The following is a 24,389-nucleotide window of genomic DNA, read 5'->3' on the forward strand; positions in this document are numbered from 1 at the left end:
CAAGGAATTACGTTGCTTCAATTAAGTGTTGCTTTTCTTAATCCTTGTAGTGCTGTCTGGGTAGACTCATCCCAATGTCTTTCAAAGAATATTTTATTTAATGGTTCTAAATATTTTTATTTAGAGTTGAATAATCAAACTAAATATTTTTATTTAGAGTTGAATAATCAAACTCCAGACAGTATAAGACAGGCCTCAAATATTTATGTTTTAAAATATTAACATGTCCTTACAATTAGGCTTCTCACCCTTTCCTATCAGAAGATAGGTCATTTCAAAGAGAAATTCACAATGCGGACTTAGAAGTTGAAGATTGAACTAAGAATTTGGAGACAAAAATTGTTTCCCCGAGAGCTTCCCTGGTGGCGCAGTGGTTGAGAGTCTGCCTGCCAATGCAGGGGACACGGGTTTGTGCCCCGGTCCGGGAAGATCCCACATGCCATGGAGCAGCTGGGCCTGTGAGCCATGGCCTGTGCTCCGCAACGGGAGAGGCCACAGCAGTGAGAGGCCTGTGTACCGCAAAAAAAAAAAATTGTTTCCCCGAGTTTACTGTAGATCAAATATCTGGTTCATTTATCTCACTCAGTTATATACCTGGTAATTTAGTATGTGATAAATTATAAGATACTACTTTCAGTTTTAAGGATAAATGTTGTAATTTGACTTTCAGTGTCTCAAATTTTAATATGGTGCCCATACGTACTTTCTTTTTACCTTTTATATAAGTCCCACTTCATCTTTTTACATTTCAGGAGTAACCAGTCATCTTTAAAACACCAATTTTATGCCCCTACTAGGCAGGAAAGTATTCTCAGAAAGCATCTCAGTTGCATTGTCAAATAGTTGTGAAAAGAAAAAGTATTCTTATAAAATAGCCAGGCCAATGATTGAATCAAACATTGTAGTCACTGATCTGATATCTTTATGAACTATAAATTTAATTTTTCTTTAATTCAAACCATCAGCTTTAGTCTTTTGCTATTTATTATTTGTTAATTAAATTTATATTAGTATGACAACTTTTAAAAACTTGGTGGGTTTTTTTTTCCAGCAATTTAAATAAAGAAAAGTCAGCTTTACAGCACATGAAGAATCAAATGGCATTAGATTTGGAACAACTTCTGAATCATCGTGAGGTACTTTTTCCATTTTGTCATAATTTTTACCACCTTAGGCTTTTTCAAAATCATATTGGGTTAAGATTATTGGATCCCAGTAGTCTGTGTTCATTATGAGTTAATTCTTATTCCTGGAATGCTCCTTCTTGATGGCCCCTATTGCCTTGTTCATATCTCTGTCATTGAATTTCCATGTTATTTAATAATTATCTGTCTTATTCCTTTCTCCCTCTAGACAGTAAATTTCTTTTTTTTTTTTTTAATATTTATTGGGCTGCGTCAGGTCTTAGTTGTGGCATGCAGTATCTTTAGTTGTGGTATGCGGGATATTTTAGTTGTGGCATGTGGGCTCTTAGTTGCAGGATGTGGGATCTAGTTCCGTGACCAGTGGTCAGACCCAGGCTCCTTGCATTGAGAGTGCTGAGTCTTTGCCCCTGGACCACCAGGGAAGTCCCTAGACAGTACATTTCTTTAGTGTACCTCTGTCTTATTCATCATTGTATGGCCAGTGCCTGGTGTAAAATATTTGTATTGAACTTCAAAATTCATAAGTTTTCTTTTAATTTGTTCCTCACAAAAAATATTTTAAAGGTAACAGAATCCCTATTTTATAAAAGAAGAAAATCAGGTTTTGGTGGCTTCCCCAGAGCCAGGTGGTAACTAAGAGATAACCCCAGTTTTTTTTTCCTTTTTTTAAGTCAGATTTATTGAGATATGATATACAATAAAATTTACCCTTTCCAGCATACGTTTCTATGATTTTTGACTAATGCGTACAGTTGTGTAACCATCACCATAATCAATATATAAAATTGTTCCATCACCCCAGAAAATTCCCTCTTGACCCCTTTGTAGTGACCCTTTTCCCTAACTCCAGTTGATCTGTTTTCTATTCCTATAGTTTTGCCTTTTTTTTTTTTTTTTTTTTTTTTTTTTTTTTTTTGCGGTACGCGGGCCTCTCACTGTTGTGGCCTCTCCCACCGTGGAGCACAGGCTCCAGACGCTCAGGCCCAGAGGCCATGGCCCACGGGCCCAGCCGCTCAGCGGCATGTGGGATCTTCCCAGACCGGAGCACGAACCCGTGTCCCCTGCATCAGCAGGTGGACTCTCAACCACTGCGCCACCAGGGAAGCCCTATTAGTCTTTTTAGTCTCGGTTTTTTCACTTACCATAAAACAGATCAATCTATGTTGTTGTAAATATTAGTAATTTGTCCTAATTTTTATTGCTGAGTAGTATTCCATTGTATGGATATACCACAGTTTGTTAATCCATTCACCAGCTGATGGACATTTGAGCTGTTTTCATTTGGGAGTGCCTATAAATAAAGCTGCTGTACACAATTGTGTACGTATTTTTGTGTAAATATAAGTTTCCATTTCTCTTGGTAAATACGAGGAGCAGGACTGCTGGGTCATATGGAAAGTGTTTCATGTTGTAAGAAACTGCCAGACTATTTTCCAAAGTGACTGTATCTTTTGCATTCCCACCAGCAGTGAATGAGAGTTCCAGTTGCTCTGCATCCTTGCCAGCAGTTGGTACCGTTAAGCCTAGTTTTTTAATCCATGAATTTTTTCCACTGTACTATCACTGCCTTGTCTTAGCCATGTTTTTACCGTTTTGCTGTCCTAACAGAGAAAAAATGCTCAAAACAGATCATTGGTTTATGAGTATCCTGAAGACATTGTTTCCTAGTCTGGGAAAGATATATCAGGTATTTGGGAAGAAATTATTGGAAGGAAATTATTGAGAGAGATGAACTAGCGAATATTCCTGGAAGCAGCTCAAAGATGCATATCATCTAGAAATGGTGTCAGGGGAATTGGGTGAAGTGCCCAGAATAGCCAATAGATAACAGTTGAATAAGAATAACTTGGATAAATAAAATTTTTTGCAAGTTAAAATCAGGGCTGAGACTAAGGTGAGGGCAGCCAGGCACTGAAGGCACAGAATAGAGGAGGTGCCCCCTCTCAGAGGCATGCACAGTGCAGCGCTGGCACCTGAGACCTTGCCTCACCCTAGTCAGGACCCTGTGAAAATGATCTAGTATGAATCATTGCTTCAATCAGCTAAATTTTCTCAGTTTAAATTAGTGACTCATAAAGAGACCAAATGAACATTTAAAGTGTTTCATTTTCTTTTTGCACTGGGCAGCTCTTGCTCTAACTTTTTAAGTGGTGTCACTTAGTTCTGGTAAGACTGTTTATGGTAATATGAAATGAGATCCCCACCTCATTTACATAGTTATCCAATATGTGTTACATGAAAAAAGAAAATGAGTGGGATAGTTCTAGGTTGACAATGCTAGGATAGTTGAGGCATGGCCACAGAAGATTTATTTTCTATTCGTGTTAGCTCAAAACTGTTAGCTTAAAAATTCTCTCACGTTGGGAGTTCAATTGTGGTCTTAAGGGTTTCCAGGAATGATAAAATCCATAGTGGCCTCTTATTCTATAAACTTCTAGCATTTATACATTCAAAAATGGTTGTGTGGGGCTTCCCTGGTGGCGCAGTGGTTGAGAGTCCGCCTGCCAATGTAGGGAGCACCGGTTCGTGCCCCCGTCCGGGAGGATCCCGCATGCCGCGGGGCGGCTGGGCCCGTGAGCCATGACCGCTGAGCCTGCGCGTCCGGAGCCTGTGCTCTGCAACGGGAGAGGCCACGACGGTGAGAGGCCCGCTTACCGCAAAAAAAAAAAAAAAAAAATGGTGGTGTGTATTTGGAAAGTGTATTAGGTGATTTTTATTCTCTTCTTTAGAGAAAATGTATTAACCTAATAATAAAAAAAAGTGAAGAGAGGGTGAGTATGGAGAAAAATAGCCTTTTTTAGTTTGCCTTTTCAGACTACAAAGCTCAGCTGAGATGAGTAAATGTATTAGGTTAAAGGATCTGCACAAAAAATACTAACTGAAAGATGTGATCATAAATTGAATTGCGATCTCATATCTGTCCACGTCCGTCTATTCTGAATTCTCCAGGTTCTGTCCCTGTATTCAGTGAAACCTTCGGAAAGCAGAGAGCAGGGGAAAGGGGCAAAATATCTCTCCTAACAAAATTCCTTCCATTAAGGCACAATTGAATGTCATGACCTCTGCCTTTATAGAAGATCGGAATAAAATCTGGTGTCATTTCTCTTTGTTTCATGAAACTATGTAAGGCAATCTACTAAGTACTTCCATTTATATTACATAATTTAGTCTTTGCTACAGTACCCTGAGATAAATATCATTGTCCCTACTTTTACAGATGAAACTGATGCTGATAAGAGTTAAGCAACTCAACCGTACTTACTGTCGAAACTTTTTTCTTTTTTTTTCTGAAACAAAAGCTTATGATCTTTCTCCTTAGTCCCATTTAGACAAAAATCTCAGGATGAATTACTGCTTGTGTGAGTTCCAGGAAAATTTGTGCCTCTGTAGATGAAGTTATATCCTTCTGTCTTTTTTACAGAAAATGAAAACTATGTAATTTAATGTGCTTCCTTTTCGTCTTAGTTGCCAGAAAAGTCAGAGCTGAATATCTTATCCAGGTGTTGTAATCTTTTTTTTCTTTTCTTTCACTTTTGATGCTTCAGAATAACTTTTTCTTTGTCTTTCAAGTGGAATGTAATCTTTTTTACCCTTAAATGTCTTCATTTATGCTAAGAGCTTTTAGGTATAAAAATATAAAATATAAATCTTAAATAATTAGGTTTTACAAAAGGTAAAGGAAAAGATTGATAGGATCTCACTCTTAGTTAACATTGTCAGGGCTTCAAATTAAACATTCAGTTTTGAGTATACGAAATGTGATTCCTTAGAATGGCTTCTCTCTCGTTGAGCATACCTCTCGAGTCTTCTTTAATGGCCTTCATTTTTCATTCATATTTATCCACTCATATTTGCCTTAATGAAACAAGATTTGCTGAACACCTTTGGAAATTTTAATTCTGCTTTTATTTGTATATATGTCATCATGTGTCCTTAGAATCTAAGCTTCCAAAAGTAGGAGAAGTATCTTTAATCAGCCATGTATCTAATAGAATACTGAGCATAATTTTAAGAAACTGATATAAAAGCCTTTTTCTGATTTCTTTTGCAGCTGTATTAGGGGGAGTGGTAAGAGCCCCACTTAGGAAGCTATTTCAGTATTTCATTGAGCAATAGGTGGTATCGTGAACTAAACTGGTGATGATGGTGTCCAAAAAGCAGGGACCAATTTGAAAACTATTTAGAAAGCAGAATCACTGGGCTTCGTGACTGACTGAATTTAGAGAATGATGAAGAGAGGAGGAATGAGAATTGATGCCCAGGGTTTTGGCTTGTATCCTGGGTTTATGGTGGTGCTACAAAGAACATAGGAGGAATAGGTTTGGGAAAGAAGAACTCAAGAAAATATCTAAGTGGATATATTCAGTAGAGAGTTAAAAATGTAGTTTCTGGAGCCCAAGAAAGAGAAGTTATCTGGAGGTAGAGATTTGAGAGTCAACAGCATAATGATGGTGCTTTACTTGGAAGTAGATTAAATGAACTAGTAAGGGTATATAGCGTGAGAACAGAAAAAGGCCTAGGACAGATTCTTGATGAGCACTAATATTTAAGGGCTGGGCAGAGCAAAAAATGCTTACTCAAAGAAGAGTGAGGAGTGACCAGAGAAATGGCAGGTGCCTCAGGAAAAGAGTAGACCCACGGGAAGCCAGAAGCATTCAGAAGGGAGGAAGTTGTCAGCAGTGGCTTAGGCTGCCAAGGGGCCAAGTCGAACAAAGATGAAAAAGAAAATGGTATTTGGATTTAACAAGATGTTTAAAAAAAGCAGTTTCAGTGGCACTAAAGGCAGATTGCAGTGAACTGATAAATAAGTAGAAGTTGAAAAATAGTAAAAGGAAAACTAGGCAACCCTTTGAATAAGAGAATATAAGGTGATCAGGGAGGGAGCATGAGATCAAGGGCCTTTACCTCCCAGAGTTGGAGAGTATCCGGCTTAAATGGGGATAGGAAGGAACCAAACAGAGAGAGACATTGAAAGTACAAAAGAGAGAGGATGATCAATTGAGCAAAAGTGTTGGGAAAGGAGCAGATCCAGGGCGAAGTGATGGGATTTAACTTTAGACAGGTGGGGCACATTTTGCAGGGGAGAAATCAAAATTACGTTAAAAGTAATAAGTTAGTAGGTTTGGTGGTAAGAATTTAGGGAGTTCCCATATAATGGTTGTTTTCTAATGGGCAAGACACATGATAAGATCAGAGTTTTGAGGAAAATAGAAGTTTGAAATAGCTATGTAATAAATGAGTGATGTACATTACAGAAACAAATAATTGCCAAGATGAAATGTCATATATTTGTAGTAGTGCCATTCTGTGTAATTTTTCTCTAGCAGCTTACACTCAGCATGCTAGGTGTAACCATGGAGAAGGTGGACAGCTGGATTAACCCAGAATTACATATCTACTTGTTCAGCTCTCTTCTTAAATTCTAAGGCTGGAATTACTCTTATATTCCTTACATCACCTATATTTTGAAATACTGTGGGAAATGCCAGCAGTCAGACAGGCAAGATGGCTCTGCTACTTAATAGCTATGGATTCTTTTTTTTTTTTTTTTTTTGGAAGACAATTTTTTAGAGCAGTTTAAAGTTCACAGCAAGATTGAGAGGAAGGTACAGAGATTTCCCATATACCCCCCTGCCACCGCCCCCGATGCACAGCCTCCCCAGAGTGTGGACATTTGGTACAAATGATGAACCTACGCCAACATGTCATAATCACTTAAAGCCCACAGTTTAATAGCTATGGATTCTTGAGACAATAATTTAACCCCTCTAAACTCAATTTTCTCATGTATAAATAAAGGTAATATCTACTTTACAGGGTTATATGAGAATTAAACAATATAGTACATTCCTGGCATGTGACAGTAACTCAGTGAATGTAGGACCCTTCCCTCTTTTCCTTCCTTTTCAAGAGTCAGTTCAAATGTTATCTATTCTTTGAAGCCCTTCATAACTCAATAAAGAAAAACTTATCTTTTTTTTTTACTTCTTTCCCATAACTTTAAAAATACTTGTATTAATATTCCTATCACTATATATCACAATTACTCATCTGTCTTGCCAATAGAGTGCCTAGTTTTCCTTTGTGTATTAGCCTTTAACACAGTATTTGGTAAGTATTCAATTGAATGTTTGTTAAACTAACTATGATCTTTTCCAACCTTCAATAATAATTGCACTAGAAGCTGTCAAATTAGAAACCAGCCTTTAATATATTCACATTCTCTCTCCTCAAAAGTAAATATTTGTGGAATATAAGAAATCTGTTTCTCAAACCTGAGATTCTTCTACCCTTTCACTCACTACTTCTGCCAATAATCTCTCTCAAGGTCCACAAGCATTTCAGTTAGTATTTAACCAGCATTTAACCAACCACTTCTTACTAAGTGCCTAGCGTGTGCAAGGCCTCACACTTACCTGGTTGGACTAACTCCCATGGTTCCAGATAACTTGCCTTTTATTGCAGTGAATGTCACTTAACAAAAAGAAAACAAACCCTGCAGTTAGCCAGGTTTCTGAAAAGTGAAGTCACAGTATAATTATCATTCTTTTATGGTATGTTTATGTTCCAGGACTCTAACTCCTGTGTTCTTTGTGATTTCTCGGAAAGTTTCAGGGACATTTCAGCATCACAAGTGCCCCTTAGGCAATCCACTTCATAAAGGGTTCAAACAAATTACATATTTCTATATGTGTGTCATTCTTTTTGGTTCATACTTAACTGTTTTGAAATTTTCTTAAGAATACCTTTTTACACGATTTTCGTATACACATATGTACTTAAATTTTACAGTCAGAACAGTCAGTATGACTAAAAAAAACAAAAAGTGTGTGGGTAAGTTAATTTTTCTTTAAATGAAGATGTAATTATTTCTCAGATTCATACATTTCTCATCGTAGTGGTGCTCTTCAAGTTCAAGTTTGTTTTTGATTTCCTAGATGTAAATGTATATTTTAAAGACAGTTATTATAGTGGAAACCTAAAACACATAACAGTATAAGTCATATTTTCCCTATAAAGTTTTAGAATGTTTATTTTTTCCATATAAAGGTATGTGAATTTAGATCTGAGGAAATTCAGGGAGTAAACTATTGCAAAAAATACTCATTTGTGAATGTTGAATTTAAATATACTTTAAGTATGACAAAACTAAACCTACTGTATAAAAGTAGTAATAATATCTTGAGTTTTTATAACTTCTTCCTACCAAAATGTTTTAAAATTTTTCAGCCCAATTATGTTATACTAAAGTGTCCCAAGAGCTCTGTGATGGTCTTATACCCATTTGACAGACGCAGCAACTGAATGTTCCCTCTCCTCAATTTTGAATTGCATAAAAGATACAAATTTTTTTAGATTGTACTCTGTGGACCTCTATGTTTATGTGGACTTATACAAAACTTAGTAGAACTAGGTCAGATTATTTTGATTTTATAAGTATTTTGGCTTCATTTTTCATCTTTTCATCATCAGCTTTAAAATTACAAATATCTCTGTTGTGTCCTGCAAATAAAATTCTGTCTTGTGTGAAACATTCTATCTCATGATAAAAATACTTTATCTGTGTATATATGCTCTTTTAACTTTTTTCACATCACACTTTCACATCTATTATGTATCATATGGACCTGTCATTTTCTAGTTTTTGTTTTTGCTTTTTTTTTTAAAGAATGAAATGTGTATTTTTCCCACTACATTTTAGAAGTTTGGTATGTTTTCTTTTAAATAGTAAGTACACTTCTCTGACCCTTTTTTATCAGTAAGGAACAAGTAAATGACCTCTTGCTATCATTTCTAACCCTGTGTTTTTATGACTTCTAGAACAGCAGCAGTTTATAACAAACCAAACAATTCTAGGGTATAAGGAAACACGCAAAACAAACTGCAGAGCTATTAAAGTAAGTCTCTGGAAATATGTTGGCCAGGAGAGATTATTAACAATGAAGTGAAATGATTATGGTCTTATTTGGCAGTATTTTAATTTAAACTTAACAAATCTATATCCCATATGAAGGAGCTGACACTGAGGGAAGGCAGGGAATACAACACAGAGAAGGTACAGGCACTGGAGTGAGTCACGCTCTGGACACCAGGGCTCAAAATGGAGGATAGAGTCTGGAGTCTGAAATTGATGATGGAAATCAACAAGAACATGCGTCAAAAACTATCCGATTATACTGAAGTAGTAAAGGCCAGACAGCAACTAGATGAATACTGGTATAGAAGGGAAAGCCAGGCACCAAGAGGACGTGAATACCAGAAGGCAAAGCAGTTAGAAGTCCAAGGTACTATTCAGTAATCAGATGAGTGAAGGGGTCTGCGCAAACCAATCAGAACAGAATCAAGGTGCCCACACTTGTGTTTTAAGTCAACAGTCGCAGCAGATTTCAGTTCAGAGGGGCCTACTTCAGTGTGTTACTGCTAGCTTCCTCTACCTTCCGCTGTTGAAGATGACCTTAAGATTATATCCAAATTTAGGAAAGAATGTTGTAGGTGATTAGTTACATCCCCTAGGCTATGACAGCACAGTTGTGTCTCATTCACCAAACACTTGAGCTCTCACTAAGCTTTCAGTGGTAGATAGGGTATGACTCCAAAAATGTTTGTCATCTGAAATGCATTAGAATAAGGAGTAGATAAGCCTAACTTCCCTCTGCTCTGGTCAAGACTCCTTTCTTTATTCTGTCCTAGGCCCAAAACTTTGAATACTAGGAGATAATCAGAGGAAAATAATCAAGATGATAAAAGAATTCTTTTCAGTCATAAGAGAGATTAATGGATTGGGGGTGTTTAGAGAAGAAAAGACTTAGAGAGATACAAGAAATTCAAAGTAGGCAGAAATAGACTTGCGATACATCTCTACAAAGGCTGAAATTAAAACCTAAGGGTAGATATTATAAGGAGACATGTTTTGTTTGCTTTGTTCAGGTGTTATTGTTGTTGTTCTGCTTTGTTTTGTATAGAGGTTAAATAACTTGAAGTTCCCTTCCAAACCTGAAATTGCGGCTATCAAAGGCCTTGACAGAAGGCATCCGCATTACTGTGTACATAACGTCTAAATAATGACAGCTTTGAACCCATTTGAATCCTGATTTCATTTCTTAATAGCTAATGAATCTGGCTTTTTTTTTTAAATTTTTGGCCGCATTGCATCTTCATTGCTGCACGCGGGCTTTCTCTAGTTGCGGCGAGCCAGGGCTGCTCTTCATTGCGGTGCATGGGCTTCTCATTGCGGTGGCTTCTCTTGTTGCAGAGCACAGGCTCTAGGTATGCAGGCTTCAGTAGTTGTGGCACGTGGGCTCAGTAGTTGTGGCACATGGACTTAGTTGCTCCACGACATGTGGGATCTTCCTGGACCAGGGCTCAAACCCATGTCCCCTGCATTGGCAGGCGGATTCTTAACCACTGCGCCTCCAGGGAAGTCCTTGGCTATATTTCTTAAAATCTTCTAAACCTCAGTTTCCTTATCTTGAAAATTGAAGTCATATCTACCTCTTGGTATTTGGGAGAGGATTAAATTTTTATGTAAAATACTTAGTGCAAAGCCTGGCACATAGTAAATACTACATGAATGTTAATTTGCCATACAAAATCTGTTTTGTGTATTGTTTAGAATATAGTGCCATTGACATTCAAGGTGTATTTTTACTTCTTCAAAAATCATACATTGAACTATGTTAAAAATTTGTTTTGATAATATTAATAATTTAAAATTCTCATTGAGCACTTAGAATATTGATAGATGACTTTGAAATAAATTTACATTTTCTTTTAAACTATAGTGTTAGATATGATAATGATATTGTGGGGTTGGGTTTTTTTAATCTTTATCTGTTAAAAATCTCTACTGAAGTATTTACAAGTGAAATGATCTGAGGTCTGAAATCTGCTCTAAAATATTTCAAAATAACTAGAAAGGAAGTAGATAAAACAGTGTTGACAGAACATTATGGCAGTTCCTCAGATGATTAAGCATAGAGTTACCATATGGCCTAGCAATTCCACAACTAGGTTTATACTCAAGAGAAATGAAAACATGTCTACACAAAAACTTGTACATGAATGTTAGATGTTAGCAGCGTTATTCACAACAACCCAAATGTTCACCAGCTGATGAATGGGTAAACAAAATGTGGTATAGCCATACAATGGAATATTACTTAGTCATAAAAAGAAATGAAGTACTGATAGATTTACAACATCGATGAACCTTGAAAACACTATGCTAGGTAAAAGAAGCTGGTCACAAAAGACCACATATTATATGATTCCATTTATTTGAAATGTCTAGAACAGAGAAATCAACAGAAACAGAAAGTCGATTAGTGGTTGCTTAAGGTTGGGAAGTTGAGGACCAGATGGGATAGAGGAGAGGAGTGATTCTTAGAGGACTTGTTGTTTCTTTCTGAGGTGATAAAAAAAAGTTTTAAAATTGTATACTTTAAATGGATAACAATATGGTATGTGAATTGTATCTCAATAAAGCTGTTTGAAAAAAATGATACTGACAAAATGTTGATAATGATTAAAGTTGGGCAATAGACACTGGGGGCTCACTATGCCATGCTCTCTTCTCTTTGGAGCTTTGAAAATTTCCATAATAAAATGTTGTTTAAATACTCTTTTAGATGAAGTTTAAACCTCCAAAATATGAATGTACTTGGTTTAAAACAAGGTTGGTTTCTACCTTGCATTAGCTCAGGTAGGAAAGATGCACAGAATTCTGACTTGACTGCCAGATACATTGTTACTCCTCTAGAAAAGCACTTACATTTAACCTCCAGTGGAGCACATAGTTTGCATTATACTTGTCAGAGCTATTTTCATCAAGAAATGCCATCTATGTGTCCCCTTGCCAACATCTTTGCAGAGTTTACAACTTTCAGCAATTTATTGGCATCAACTATGCAATACTCTTAAGCAGCTGCTCTGCAGTTGAGCTGTTTTAATATGCCACCCTCTATGCAAATAGTTTATATTAAATGGCCAAGATATGTGCTTTCGGATTCAAGAGAGCAATTTATCTCTTTTATAGAGATTGTATAGTAACAGTCATCATCTTCATCATCATCATCATCTGGAATTTTCATAAGAATGTCCTTAACTCTTCCATTTTGAAGAGTACTGTACTGCAATGTGCTTTTTATTGTTTTGTTTTAAGTTTCAATTGTGTAATCAGATGCGGTTCTACATTTGTTCGTTTTAATGAAAGTTTCCTTCATTCTTGAAGTTACTGTAATTGTCTTATGTATTTGATATACTAGAATTATAAGATATATACTATTAAGTTTTTGAAAATCACTATAAAAGCATATCAGAATTAATGAATATTATTATAAATCAAACTGTTATAGAAGAGTGTTTAAAGGTCTCATACAAGTGGTAAAAGGAAAGAATTTGAGGCATGGCACTTTTGCTGTATTTGAATTTTATAATGAACAAGTAATGCTTCTATAATTTTAAAAAGCAGGAATTTAAAAAGATATTTTGACAAATGGCTTTCTAAATTAATGGAACATTTGCCAGGAATAGACTAAGACTGCCAAAACGAAGGGGCCACATATTAGGACACTCCACATTTTGTCATTTTGGACAAGAGAGCCTACTTTCCACCTGAGGACCCTAGAGTGGAGCCTGCTTGACAGATTTTCTTATCCACATATCCAGAGATTGTACTCAACTGTCTCATTCAGATGAATGGCCCATAGCAGCAGAAAGAAAACATTTAATCTGTTCCTTCATTCATAAATTGGAACACACAACCAAAGACTGTCAGAAACTGGAAGAAAATTAATAGCACAAAAGGGAAAAATCACAATAAACAGAGAAACTGACTCCCTTCTCCAGAGAAAACAAAAATTTCTGTAACAGAAAAGAACTTACAAAGTATTGTAATTAGTTTCTTCAGAAAGATTTGAGGAAGTAGTATTTACAGAAAATAAGCATTATACAGAAAAAGTTTCTGGTGTTTTCAAAAATTGCTAAAATCAAAATCATGAAGTTATTATAAGTAAGTAAAAATGCCAGTAGAAGGATGTCAGGAAAAGCCACTGAACTCTCCTAAAGCTTAGAAAAAGGTAAGAAGACAGAAATTAACAGGGAAAAGCTAAACAATATCAACAATTCCAGAGAGAAATAAAATACCTGCAAAGAAATAAAGATCAGCTTGGCCTCATAGTTCCTAGAAATTTGACTTTAGAAGATAGAGATGTAACACCGTCAAAGTTCTGAAGGGAAGCACAGTACTTTACCACAGTACCCTCTCTCATGAAATTACTAGATTGTTTGCCATCAAACGACAGAAAGAGAGCAATGCAAGAAATAATGGAACATGCCAAGATGTGCAATAAAAAGAAATTTCAGAATAACAACTGTGCAGCTGTCTTAAAAGAAGTCAGTACAAAATTGATCCCAGCAAACAGTATGATTAAGCTAGATAATCTTAGGTAATATGGGAAAAGACATATACTAGTTCCATCAATGAGGGAAAAAAAGGCAAGAACTCTTAAGAAGAAGGGGGGGAAAAGTCTCTATGAGAAAGTCAGGGCCCAAGTAGGAATCTAAGTAAATGGCATGATTTTGAGTGATAGATGCAATGTAAGAAAAAGAATCCAGTTGAACTTGATACCTGAAACATTTTCCTTTGAACATCACAGGTTCCTTTTCTGTGGACCTAATCACACTCTCTGCTCTGCAGTGAACAGTATTTATAAATCATTAAACAGTAGTACAAATAACCCTGCTGACCAATCACAGAAGGACAGTTAGAGAACAGAGAAAAGCAGAACCAAAAGCTAGAGAAATGACATGTGAAAGTCAAGTCCAAACAATAAGAGCAGACTCTTAATAGGAGGTGGAGCCAGCAATCAGGAGGCAGACAAGAGAACGTGGCAAGGACCAAGCCAGATTTCAAGATGACTTAATCCTAACAAAGGATCCCATTTTGTAGTGACAAGTTTTTCTGGTTCTTGTATGTTATGTTGGTTTATTTTTGTTTGCTTTGTCAATATGCAAATTGGGATTTTGTGAATCACAAACATTTCATTGTAATAGTAACATCAACTAGGGAAGGACAATTTATGCCAAAAATGTAGGTAAAAGAAATATTAAAATATTTTCATGGTAAGGAAGATTCAGTATCATAAAAGCCAGTTCTAAGTTGTTGTTTTTTTAATTCAACATAAACCCACCCATATCCCTAAGAACATAGCCCAAAAAAACCCTCAATCATTAAACGTTAAAACGGTGTGACATGGGTGCATGAATAGACAATTGGAATAGAATTTAAAAGTCCAGAAATAAATCATACACTTATGGAAATTCAGTATATGATAAAGATAACATCTCAAATCAGAGGAAAAAATTGTCTCTTTAGTACATGATGTTGTTATTACAGAATAGCCAAGGGGGGAAAATGCTGAATCCACACCTTTCACCATAAGCCAGGATAAACTTCAAACAGATCAAAAATCTAAATGTTTGAAAGAGAAAAGAAAAAGAAACCATAAAGTAACTTGAGGAAAATGGAAGAAGGAAACATGGGAAGACCATAAAATTAAGGATTGCCATGTTCAGCTACATCACAACCAGAAAGTTCTGCACAGGAAAAAAACAAAAGAAAATAAAAAGCATAAACAAAGTCAAGAAAAAGATTAAAAGGGAAGAAAAACTGCCGTTCATATTACAGATAAGAGCTAATGTTTCTAACATGTAAAGAGAGCCTTGAAATGTAAAAGAAAATGACCGGTCACCCAGTAGAAAACTGAGCCAAGGATATCAACAAAAAAGGAAATACCCTTAAACAACTGAAAAGCTGCCCACCCTTACAGCAGGAGAAATGCAAAATAGACATACCCAAACACTTATCAGACTGGCAAAAATCCAAAAAGGTAACACAGATATACATTTTATCAATTAGGAAACTGAAGCTCGTTCAATCAGAGTAGATTGATTAAGTTTACACAGTTAATAACAGAGTCAGGAATAGATGTGTCTTTGACTTCTAACCTCATACTAAAATATCTCCACTACCTATGCTTGGCTTTCTGTGTGCTCAGTCTGTGGTGGTATCGTGGATACTATTTGATGTTAAAGTGGAATTTTCTTTGTTCAAATTTACAATTGATATAAAAGAGATCATCTATATGACCAAACATAATAAAACTGAACAGAATTGTTCTGCATGTTATTTTGGTGTCCATTGTAGCTGTGTATTATCCTAATAGGAATTTTACAGAATTCTGTTGCTTTTTCAGTGTTCTTTACTTAGATTTCAAAAACCCATGCTAAACTAACATTGTATAATACTATCAGATGAACAAAAGTGGTACTGTGACAGCGTGCTAAGTTGGGGTGATCCTAGTCTAAATAAAGCAAACCTGCGAATTTCCCTTCTGTCTCCTGACCAGCATCAGGGGTGATCTGGTTCCTGTAACTGTTCCTATATGAGCAGCAGGTGAAGCCAGAGAACAAAACTGTGGCCTCCTCTTGGGCACTCAGGAGCCAAAGCCCTCTGCCTGGTACCCCACCAACTCCTTCCTTTTCTTCCTCCTCAGCCTTGCTCTCCCTCCCTTCCCTTCTGCCAGGAGGTATGATCCCCTTGACCTTATTTATCTGTAATAGAGTGCTAGGTTGTGATAGAGGAAATTTTTGCCTATTATTTTATTTTCTCTTCATGCCAAGGCACAAAAGTTACGGCTAGTAAAAAGAGGTTCTTTCAGATAAAAAGTGTTTTTTTGATAGGCTGAGAGACCGTCATCTCCCCTCTCCCCTCTACTTATCGTGTGGTAAGTAAAGAAGGAGCTGAAATCTACCATAACACAAGACATGTTTAACATTAAATCAGTGGTATATACTTCACTAAAGGGAAGCATGTAAATGAAGTAACGATCTCAAAAGCAATGAGTCCTCAAAAGGGTCAAATAAAAGTGTATCAGATTGGCAGTTTCTGAAGGTAGACACATCCTCATGTGCATTGGCCAAGCCAGCCTCAGTCCTGCAGAAATGAGAAAGTGGATTCTGGCACCATTTCTTCCAGCTCCTCTCTCGGCCCTGAGGTTTATTAAGACTCTGTGGCTTAAACTCAACAGCTCTGTTTTAAAATACCCACTCAAGCTAGATGGTTCTAAATAGAACTAATGACAGCCAGAAAAAAAAAAAGGCCTGTAGGAACTTGCTCTGACACAGAGCTGATGTCTATAAACAGATTAGTAGAAGGGAGCAGAACATCTTTCTGTCGCCCTAACTTTTGTGTCTTGGCATGAAGATGCAATAAAATAATAGGAAAAAATTACCACCAACACAGCCTACCACTGTTGTACAGATAATAAGGTAAAGGAGAGTTCAGTCCGCCCTCTCTCCATATTCTTGTGTTTGATTGAATCAATTTAGTAATTAAGCATAAATATCCACTAGTTAGTGTTTGGTGCTAAAGGTTTGACTATGGGGGAAAATAAAAGACAAAAAAGACTTGGAAGAGGGAATGAGTAGAAATTTTGATCCGGGTTCTTCAAGAAGTTCAGTGTAATGAATTCTTAGTTCAAACAACGACTGATAAAGCTAACTCAGGTTTTCATTTGTAAAAGAAGAGGGAATAATATGTTTTGTTTTGTTTTTACTGAAGTCTAGTTGATTTTCAATGTTTCAGGTGTAGAGCAAAGTGATTCAGTTTTTTATATATATGTATTCTTTTTCAGACTCTTTTCCCTTACAGTTTATTACAAGATACTGAAGACAGTTCCCTGTGGTATACAGTCGGTCCTTGTTGTTAATCTATTTTATATATAGTAGTCTGTATCTGTTAAGCCCAAATTCCCAATTTATCCCTCCCCGCCTCCTTTCCCTTTTGGTAACCTTAAGTTTGTTTTCCATGTCTGTGAGTCTGGGAATAACATGGTTAAAGAAATCCTGAAGCTATGTCAAACTTACTGTTTGAACTGCTGATTAATAGGCAAGAAAAAAATTTTTGGACTCTTTTTCACTTGCATCTTCATGTAAGACTTCAAAAGGAAATAGAATAGTTTAAGAGGCAGAAGAGAAGTTAAGTGTCTAAATAATGTGCTTATCAAGCATGTGTAGAGAAACTATGGGGGAAAGTAGCTATGCCAGTGGTTCCCAAATTTGTTAGAATCACCTGGGGATCTTTAAAAAATTTCAGAGCTGAGGCCACACCCCAGCCCAATTATCTCACAGTCTCTGGGGGTGGGACACAGGCATCAGTTGTTTTAGAAGCTCCACAGGTGATTACAATGTGCAGAAAAATTGGGGAACCACTAGGCTACAGAATAATACTTTTTTTAATTGAAGTATAGTTGACAATACCATGTTAGTTTCAAGTGTACAGCAAAGTGAATCATTTATACATATGTTTTTTCAGATTATTTTCCAAGATGATGAATATATTTCTTTATTCTGTTCAGTAAATCCTTGTTGTTTATCTCTTTTATGTATAATAGTATATGTCTGTTAAACCCATGCTCCTAATTTATCCCTACCCCCTTTCCCCTTTGGAATGATATATTTATCATTTAATGACTATGAGATTCATGTGCATAATTATTGAATATTAATATGTTGTTTTTTCACAACTTTCCTCATTTATATAATGTAGTAATTGCTTCAAATGTTTTTTCTACTTCAAGAATAAAAATAAATACTTCAACATCAACATTATGAGTCTGCTTGTTAAAATCATACTTCCATCTTCTATTTTCATACACAACAGGAATTGGCAGCAATGAAACAGATTATCATTAATATGCATAGTAAGCGTTCTGAGGACAACTTGCTTTTTACTAAAATGGAATCCAAAACTGTGACAGGAAATCAGAAATCAAAGACTTTGAATGTGCCTAGAGAACATGAAGACAATATATTTATACCCAAACCAACACTCTTTGTAAGTACAATAAAAATTAACTTAGAATGTTAGTGTCTCTTATTTTTACTAAATATATTTTACTTAAATTTCTTTCCTCTCATAGTGGTTTCAAACTAACTTTAAAAGGTCTGTATTTATCCTTTTTCTGAATGTATATGTTACCTATCTTAACAGTTGATAGTTGGGGTTTATATTTCTAGTTAACATATCAGACTTGCCTAGGAATTAGCATTACTCTAGCACTGTCCTCCTCCAGTCTCCAGGGACGACTTATAAATGAATCAGAAAGACAGTCTTGATTTGACTCGTTTACAGCACGATCTCTCAGTTTTCAGTAGGATGTAGCTGACTGAGGTCATACCTCGTTTGAAAATTTTTCTCTTGTATATAAAAGAAAGTTTACTGTAGAAAAAAAAGAAAAATACAGATAAGCATAAAGAAGTTTGTTTGTTTGTTGTTGTTTTGCCGTGCCTTGTGGCTTGCAGGATCTTAGTCCCAGCCCAGGGATTGCACCCTGGGCCCTCGGCAGGGAAAATGCCAACCAGAATTGCCTGTTTTTGTCATTTTAAATTTGCATAAGAATAAAAGGGATGCAAAATATCACCCACTCCCTCTTATTTGTAAAATAATGTATTTTGCTTTGAGTTTTCTTATAAAGTATAAAACCAATCGTATTAACATAAACTGAAAAACTGAAATGCATTATTAGGTAAAAATGTATGTGCATGGAAATTAGTCGAAGAACAAGAAATTAGAAAAATTTGGATTAAAATAGAAAATAAATTAGGAAATATTGAAAATGATGTTTTAACAAGTAATAAGAATCCAAAGGCAACAGAATCGAAATAGGAGTAACCTCATTAAATAGTTCACTTTACTTCAACATGGTTTCCCCTCCATACCTTAATTTCTCAGAAGAAACATTTCTACCATCTGAACATAGAGACTCAAAACCAGAAAGATTTTCTGTACGATATTCTGATTCAGTGAGTCCCCAGAATCTTAATTTTTTTTTAACTCCCTAGATGATTATAATAATCAGTCAAGTATGGGAACTTCTGATCTAAGCTATTTCATTATACATTCAGAACATGCTACTCAAGATCACTGGGATGTGAGAGCTTGCTTGGTGATTACATAGTTCAACCTCCTTTTTTAAAAAAAATGACAGAGTTACAGTCTAAATGAAATAAGGGATAATTATCATAAGGATCCTCGTAGCAATACAGTCTGAGCTAACAGGGTGGAGAACACAGGAAATCGAGATTGACCAGCCTGGGTACAAGGCAGCTCTATGGATTTCCACAACTGAGTGCATAGGTCTTTTCCTCTAGTGGTACTTCAGCTTCCCTATGTTTCTCTCCTGGTGTCTGCTTACTCATGTTTTCCAGTTCCTCATCAACTTGCTCACAGCCCCTTGTCTTGAGACGTATTTCTATGCATCCTTTCCCTAATCTCCTCTCTTATAACCTAGTTCTTCCTGTATTTTCCAAAAGCAAGTTTAATTGGCCCAGCTTCTCCTTGTTGGCAGATACCCCTTGTGGCAAGACTAGTTAAGATTAGCCAGCCTACTAAATGGCTGACCTTACCTGTGACCAGGGGGTCACAGGGTACCAAAGAAAGTTGCCTAGGGCTATTTATTCAGAAGGGCCATGGCTAGGCAAGTTTCCCTGAGAAAGTCGGCTAAGATTGCGACAGACAGTGTGATGTGTCTATTATTATATTATAATCTACAAGAAGAGAGCAGACTGAATACATAGATGCTAATGGAAAACGTAGGATTGGTGGAAAACCGCAAGATACAGCCACATACTTAAAGCCTATCACACTTCCCTGATCTGCTTTTCTGACCCTTCTCTGTTCCAAGCAATGAACTATTCCTTCTGACCCTGACCTCCTACATTTCTGACTTTAGCTTGATAACCTGATTCTGATATTCTGAAATCCTGTCACCAGTACATAAGTAACAGATTTCTCCAGTATCTCGAGATAAGGTTCTGCAATGAAAAGAAAATGAAGAAGATTTGAAATATGAAGTATTAATTGGGTAGTTTTTATTTCCTTCTTTATGCTTACCTGTATTTTCTTTTTTTTTCTATAATAAACTATCTTTTGTATACAAGAGAAAATTTTTCAAAAAAGGTATGATCTCAGCTACATCCTAATGAAAACTCAGATATCGTGCTGTAAACCAGTCAGATCAAGACTGTGTGCTAATACTGCAGAATTAGGAATGGGAACCGACTAGGTCACCTGGGGCAAGTCATTTAAATGCCCTGAACTGGGTCTTATCTATAAAATTAGGAGGGAGATTACATGAAATGAGGGCTGGACTTCTTTTATACTAACATCCATGATTGTCTTAAGGCATCCTAATTTTTACGGTTATTATTTTCAGTATTTTCAATTTTCCATAATAGTGCTTTTCTTACATTTTTCTCTCATCTTGTCAATAAGGAATTTATGGTGCAAATATTTGAAAATAAGATCTAATCATTACATAATCTTATGGTTTTATAGCTAAAATGGAAACATTTCTAATTTACTTCCAGATCTTTTGGCTGATATTATCTGCTGTTGGTATTTTTCCCTGATATTCAATTCAATGATAGAGAGATGGATCGATGGATGTGTGTTTATATGTGCACTGAAAATATGAGGAAGACACACAAAGCCCCTGTTAAATGGGCAGTGGGGTGAACGTAGAGCTGTGTTATGTTACAGAGGAGGAAGGGGAGAAATAAAAGCTTGAGACATTTTTCTTTACATATTTGTATAATCATGTGAACGTTTTGCAGTGCTCATGTGATATTTACATAAGAAAACCCCAAAAGGTGTATTTTATAGAAAAGCTCTGACTGTTGAAATCACAGATGTGGGAGAATTGTTTTTCAGGCATTCGATGCACCAACAAAGACTAAATTGAACCACAGAATGTAAGTGCTTTGAGGATAGAAGCTGTGTTCCCATTGCCTTACATAGCACATGATCAAAGCAGGTACTCAATAAATATTTGGTAACACAGCATTAAAAAAAAACAACAACAGTTATTTGCCTCCCCAGTTTAGTTATCTTCTTAGCCATTGAAACTCTAAACTGTGTGGGGAACTTCAGTGTTGAACTAAATAAACTCCAGGGAGAGTGAAAGCAGCAACTTCCAAGACCATGGTCTTGGAAGGAAATACAAACTACTTTAAAGGAAATATAAACTGCTATGGAAATTCAAAGAAAGAAGAGAGAATGTGATGTTGATGGACTCCAGGAAAAGAAAGTATTTGAGGTTGACCTTGATTTGACAAGGACAATAAGGGTTAAAGAGTGAGAAATTCCAAGGGCAAAGAGTATAATATTCACAAAACATTTTCTAATTTGTGTTCCTTTTCATTATTCAAAACTAGGATGTTTAATAATCTAGACTTCATTCCTCTCTTACTACATTCTTATGCCTGACTTCAGTCATTTCACCACTGAACACTTTTCCTTAGGAGAAAAGGAAAATACAGTGGATAGGATATACCTGGAGTAGTCAAATTCAAAGAGGCGGGAATTAGGATGGTGGTTACCAGGGACCAGGGGGAATGAGGAGTTATTGTCTAATGTGTGCAGATTTTCAATTATACAAGATGAAAAGACTTCTGTGGATGGATGGTGGTGATGGTAGCATAGCAATGTGAACATACCCTATGCCACTGAACTGTACACTTAGAAATGGTTAAGATGGTAAATTTTATGTTATGTGTACTTTACCAAAAAAAATTTTAAATTTAAATTGATAGGTTATAAAAAGCAGTGTTTCTCATTATTCATAAAGAAAAGTTTATAACTTCATTAAAATGGAATTTAGCAGTTATTTGTAATATACTTAATATAATGAATACAACTCATTGGATGTCTTAAGACACAGGGTGCCGCCCTGGGATAGCATTACCACAGAGCAGCACGTCCTAACTCTGTGCCATCCCACATTTTTCACATTATAACACACATAGAAAAGTATAGCATTTGTATGGCACACCGGGTAAATGAACTTTGCTGGTAGATTGAAGGGGCTCCAGCCATGTCTAGGAGCTGAGGGAAGCAATTGCTCTTCATACCTCTAATGCTTTGTCACATTTGTTTTGAAGCTCTGGTCTCACTTTCTCTTTTCTTCTTCTTTTTTTTTTTTTTTTTTTTGAATATTTATTTATTTATTTGGCTGCATCGGGTCTTAGTTGCGACACGCGGGATCTTCGTTGCAACGCCCGGGCTTCTCTCTAGTTGTGGCGCACGGGCTCCAGAGCACGCAGGTTTAGTTGCCCCACGGCATGTGGAATCTTAGTTCCCCGACCAGGGATCAAACCCACATCCCCTACATTGGAAGGCAGATTCTTAACCACTGGACCACCAAGGAAGTCCCTGTTCTCACTTTTTCATGCTGAATCTAGATTTATCTGACCAGAACATGCTCAGACCTCAAGATAGCTAGCTATGTACATTTACATTTTTAAAAATAATTTTTCAATTTCGAGTCTCAGGAATACTAATTGCAGCCTCTTCCCGGTGTAATATAGCTCTGAGCGAAATTAGAAATAAGGAATTTTTTTGTGAGCGTGGAAGTAGAGCCGTGAGGGCTGAATGATCTGGGGCAGTTTCTCTTTTTGTCACTTTGTTGGTAGGAAAGCTGGGTCAGCTCTCTTAGACACATTTTAGTTGGGCCCTGCCTCTGAGGAATCATAAATATTTATTTCCTCAATTCCTAGCTTATATCGTTTTTTTTTTAAAACAAGTAATTATATCTACTAGACATAGTATTTCTTTTCTTTAGAGAAGTGGCGCTGGTTGAACACTAATAGATTCTTAATTTCTAGCTCTTTTTCTAGATTCCAGGAATAATCCACCAGGCTTATTATGTCTGCATTTATCAGTCAGCATTCTTTCTCAATATGTTATAATCCCCAAGTTATAGATTAATGTTTTAGTTGCCTGCTTATGGATGACACAAAAGTACCCATCTTATCAGTTATTTATCTCCCAAATCACACTGGAACAGTAAATTACTTCTGGTTGCTTTACAGTTAATCCTGTCATTTGTTTTTATCACAGCCCTCTGAGCTCTTTCCTACATCTGGAATACAATTTACTTCAGGGCCTGTTAACATCACTAATTTGTGCTGTTTCTTTATACAATTACAAATATAATTAATCTAAACCAGCACATAAAAATTAAAGCAATGTTCCCAATATAAACGCTCACTTTTAAGTAATTTGTATGTCTAACATCACGTCATATGTGTGTGTGTGTGTGTGTGTGTGTGTGTGTGTGTGTATGAAAAATATATTATGAAAAGGGTTTCATACCATGGAACCTATGAAAGTCTTAAATTCAAAAAAAAAAAAAACAGAAGTGTGAAATAGTCAGAAAATAGGGCCCTCTTCAGTTAAAATATTAACTCTGTTAATAACTGCATAGACATGGGACTTCCTTGTTGGTCCAGTGGTTAAGACTCCACGCTCCCAATACAGTGGGCATGGGTTCGACCCCCTGGTCGGGGAGCTAAGATCCCACATGCCATACAGCGTGGCCAAAAAAAAACTAAATAGGCACAACAAAATTTGTTACCCAAAGCACCATCTTATGGGTAGAAAGGGTAAATAACTTTAAGATAGTAACATAAAAGAAACACTACTGTTTAAATAGGTAAAGAAGTGGAATTACCAAAATAAAAAGCAGTTAACTGTTAATCTGAATTTTTGTGCCCACTTTATTTAACAGTCATCTATCAGGAGATGGCAAATTTTTCCTTAAAGGGCAAGACAGTAAATATTCTAGGCTTTATGAGGCACATACCATCTTAATGCATATTCTGTTTGGTTTTACCTTTCTTTAAAAATGTTAAATCCATTCTTAGCAGGCAATCCATACAAAAACAGACCATGGATCATAGTTTGCCATTCTGTGCTCTATCTTAATGCTAGTTGCTCAGTACTAATCAGGAGTTGTAAAGGCTTAGAAACTTCCAGTGGCTGGAACTTCGGGCCGTCACTAATGGATAGTACCTTACTGACAAAATATCTAGAAATGAAGAACGTATGTCTCACGAGAATCAGAAATCAACTTTCCAGAATCATTATTATCTCCATGAAATTTGTTTGAATTTTGGTAGTGTTTAGACATAGATACTGATGTAGATGAGAAGTTGGCCTATTCTATCCTAATGTACTTGCAGGTAACCTGAGTTTCAGACCGTAATGTGACTGAGAACAGAACTTTACCAATAGAAAGATTGAACATATCTTGAGTTCATACAACAGAATATGCTATTTTCATATCTTACTGCTTATTTTCCTTTCCACTCAATAGTTGCAGTGTTACTTAGAATCATAAA

General features: G+C 36.2%; 1 protein-coding gene across 2 annotated transcripts in view; it reads left to right on the forward strand.

The window, feature by feature from the left end:
* Window positions 1-24,389, forward strand: part of PIBF1 (progesterone immunomodulatory binding factor 1) — a 211,905-nt gene that overhangs the window by 182,073 nt on the left and 5,443 nt on the right. The window contains exons 16-17 of one of the 2 annotated variants that reach the window (XM_059995626.1): window positions 1,052-1,136; window positions 17,869-18,042. In XM_059995626.1, coding sequence (XP_059851609.1) covers window positions 1,052-1,136; window positions 17,869-18,042 — 259 coding nt within the window. Of the gene's footprint in view, window positions 1-1,051; window positions 1,138-17,868; window positions 18,043-24,389 lie in introns of those variants that run through there. The other variant, XR_009516771.1, reaches the window with a different exon arrangement.

Source organism: Delphinus delphis, chromosome 18 (genome assembly GCF_949987515.2).
Source record: "Delphinus delphis chromosome 18, mDelDel1.2, whole genome shotgun sequence".
Classification (NCBI taxonomy): Eukaryota; Metazoa; Chordata; class Mammalia; order Artiodactyla; family Delphinidae; genus Delphinus; species Delphinus delphis.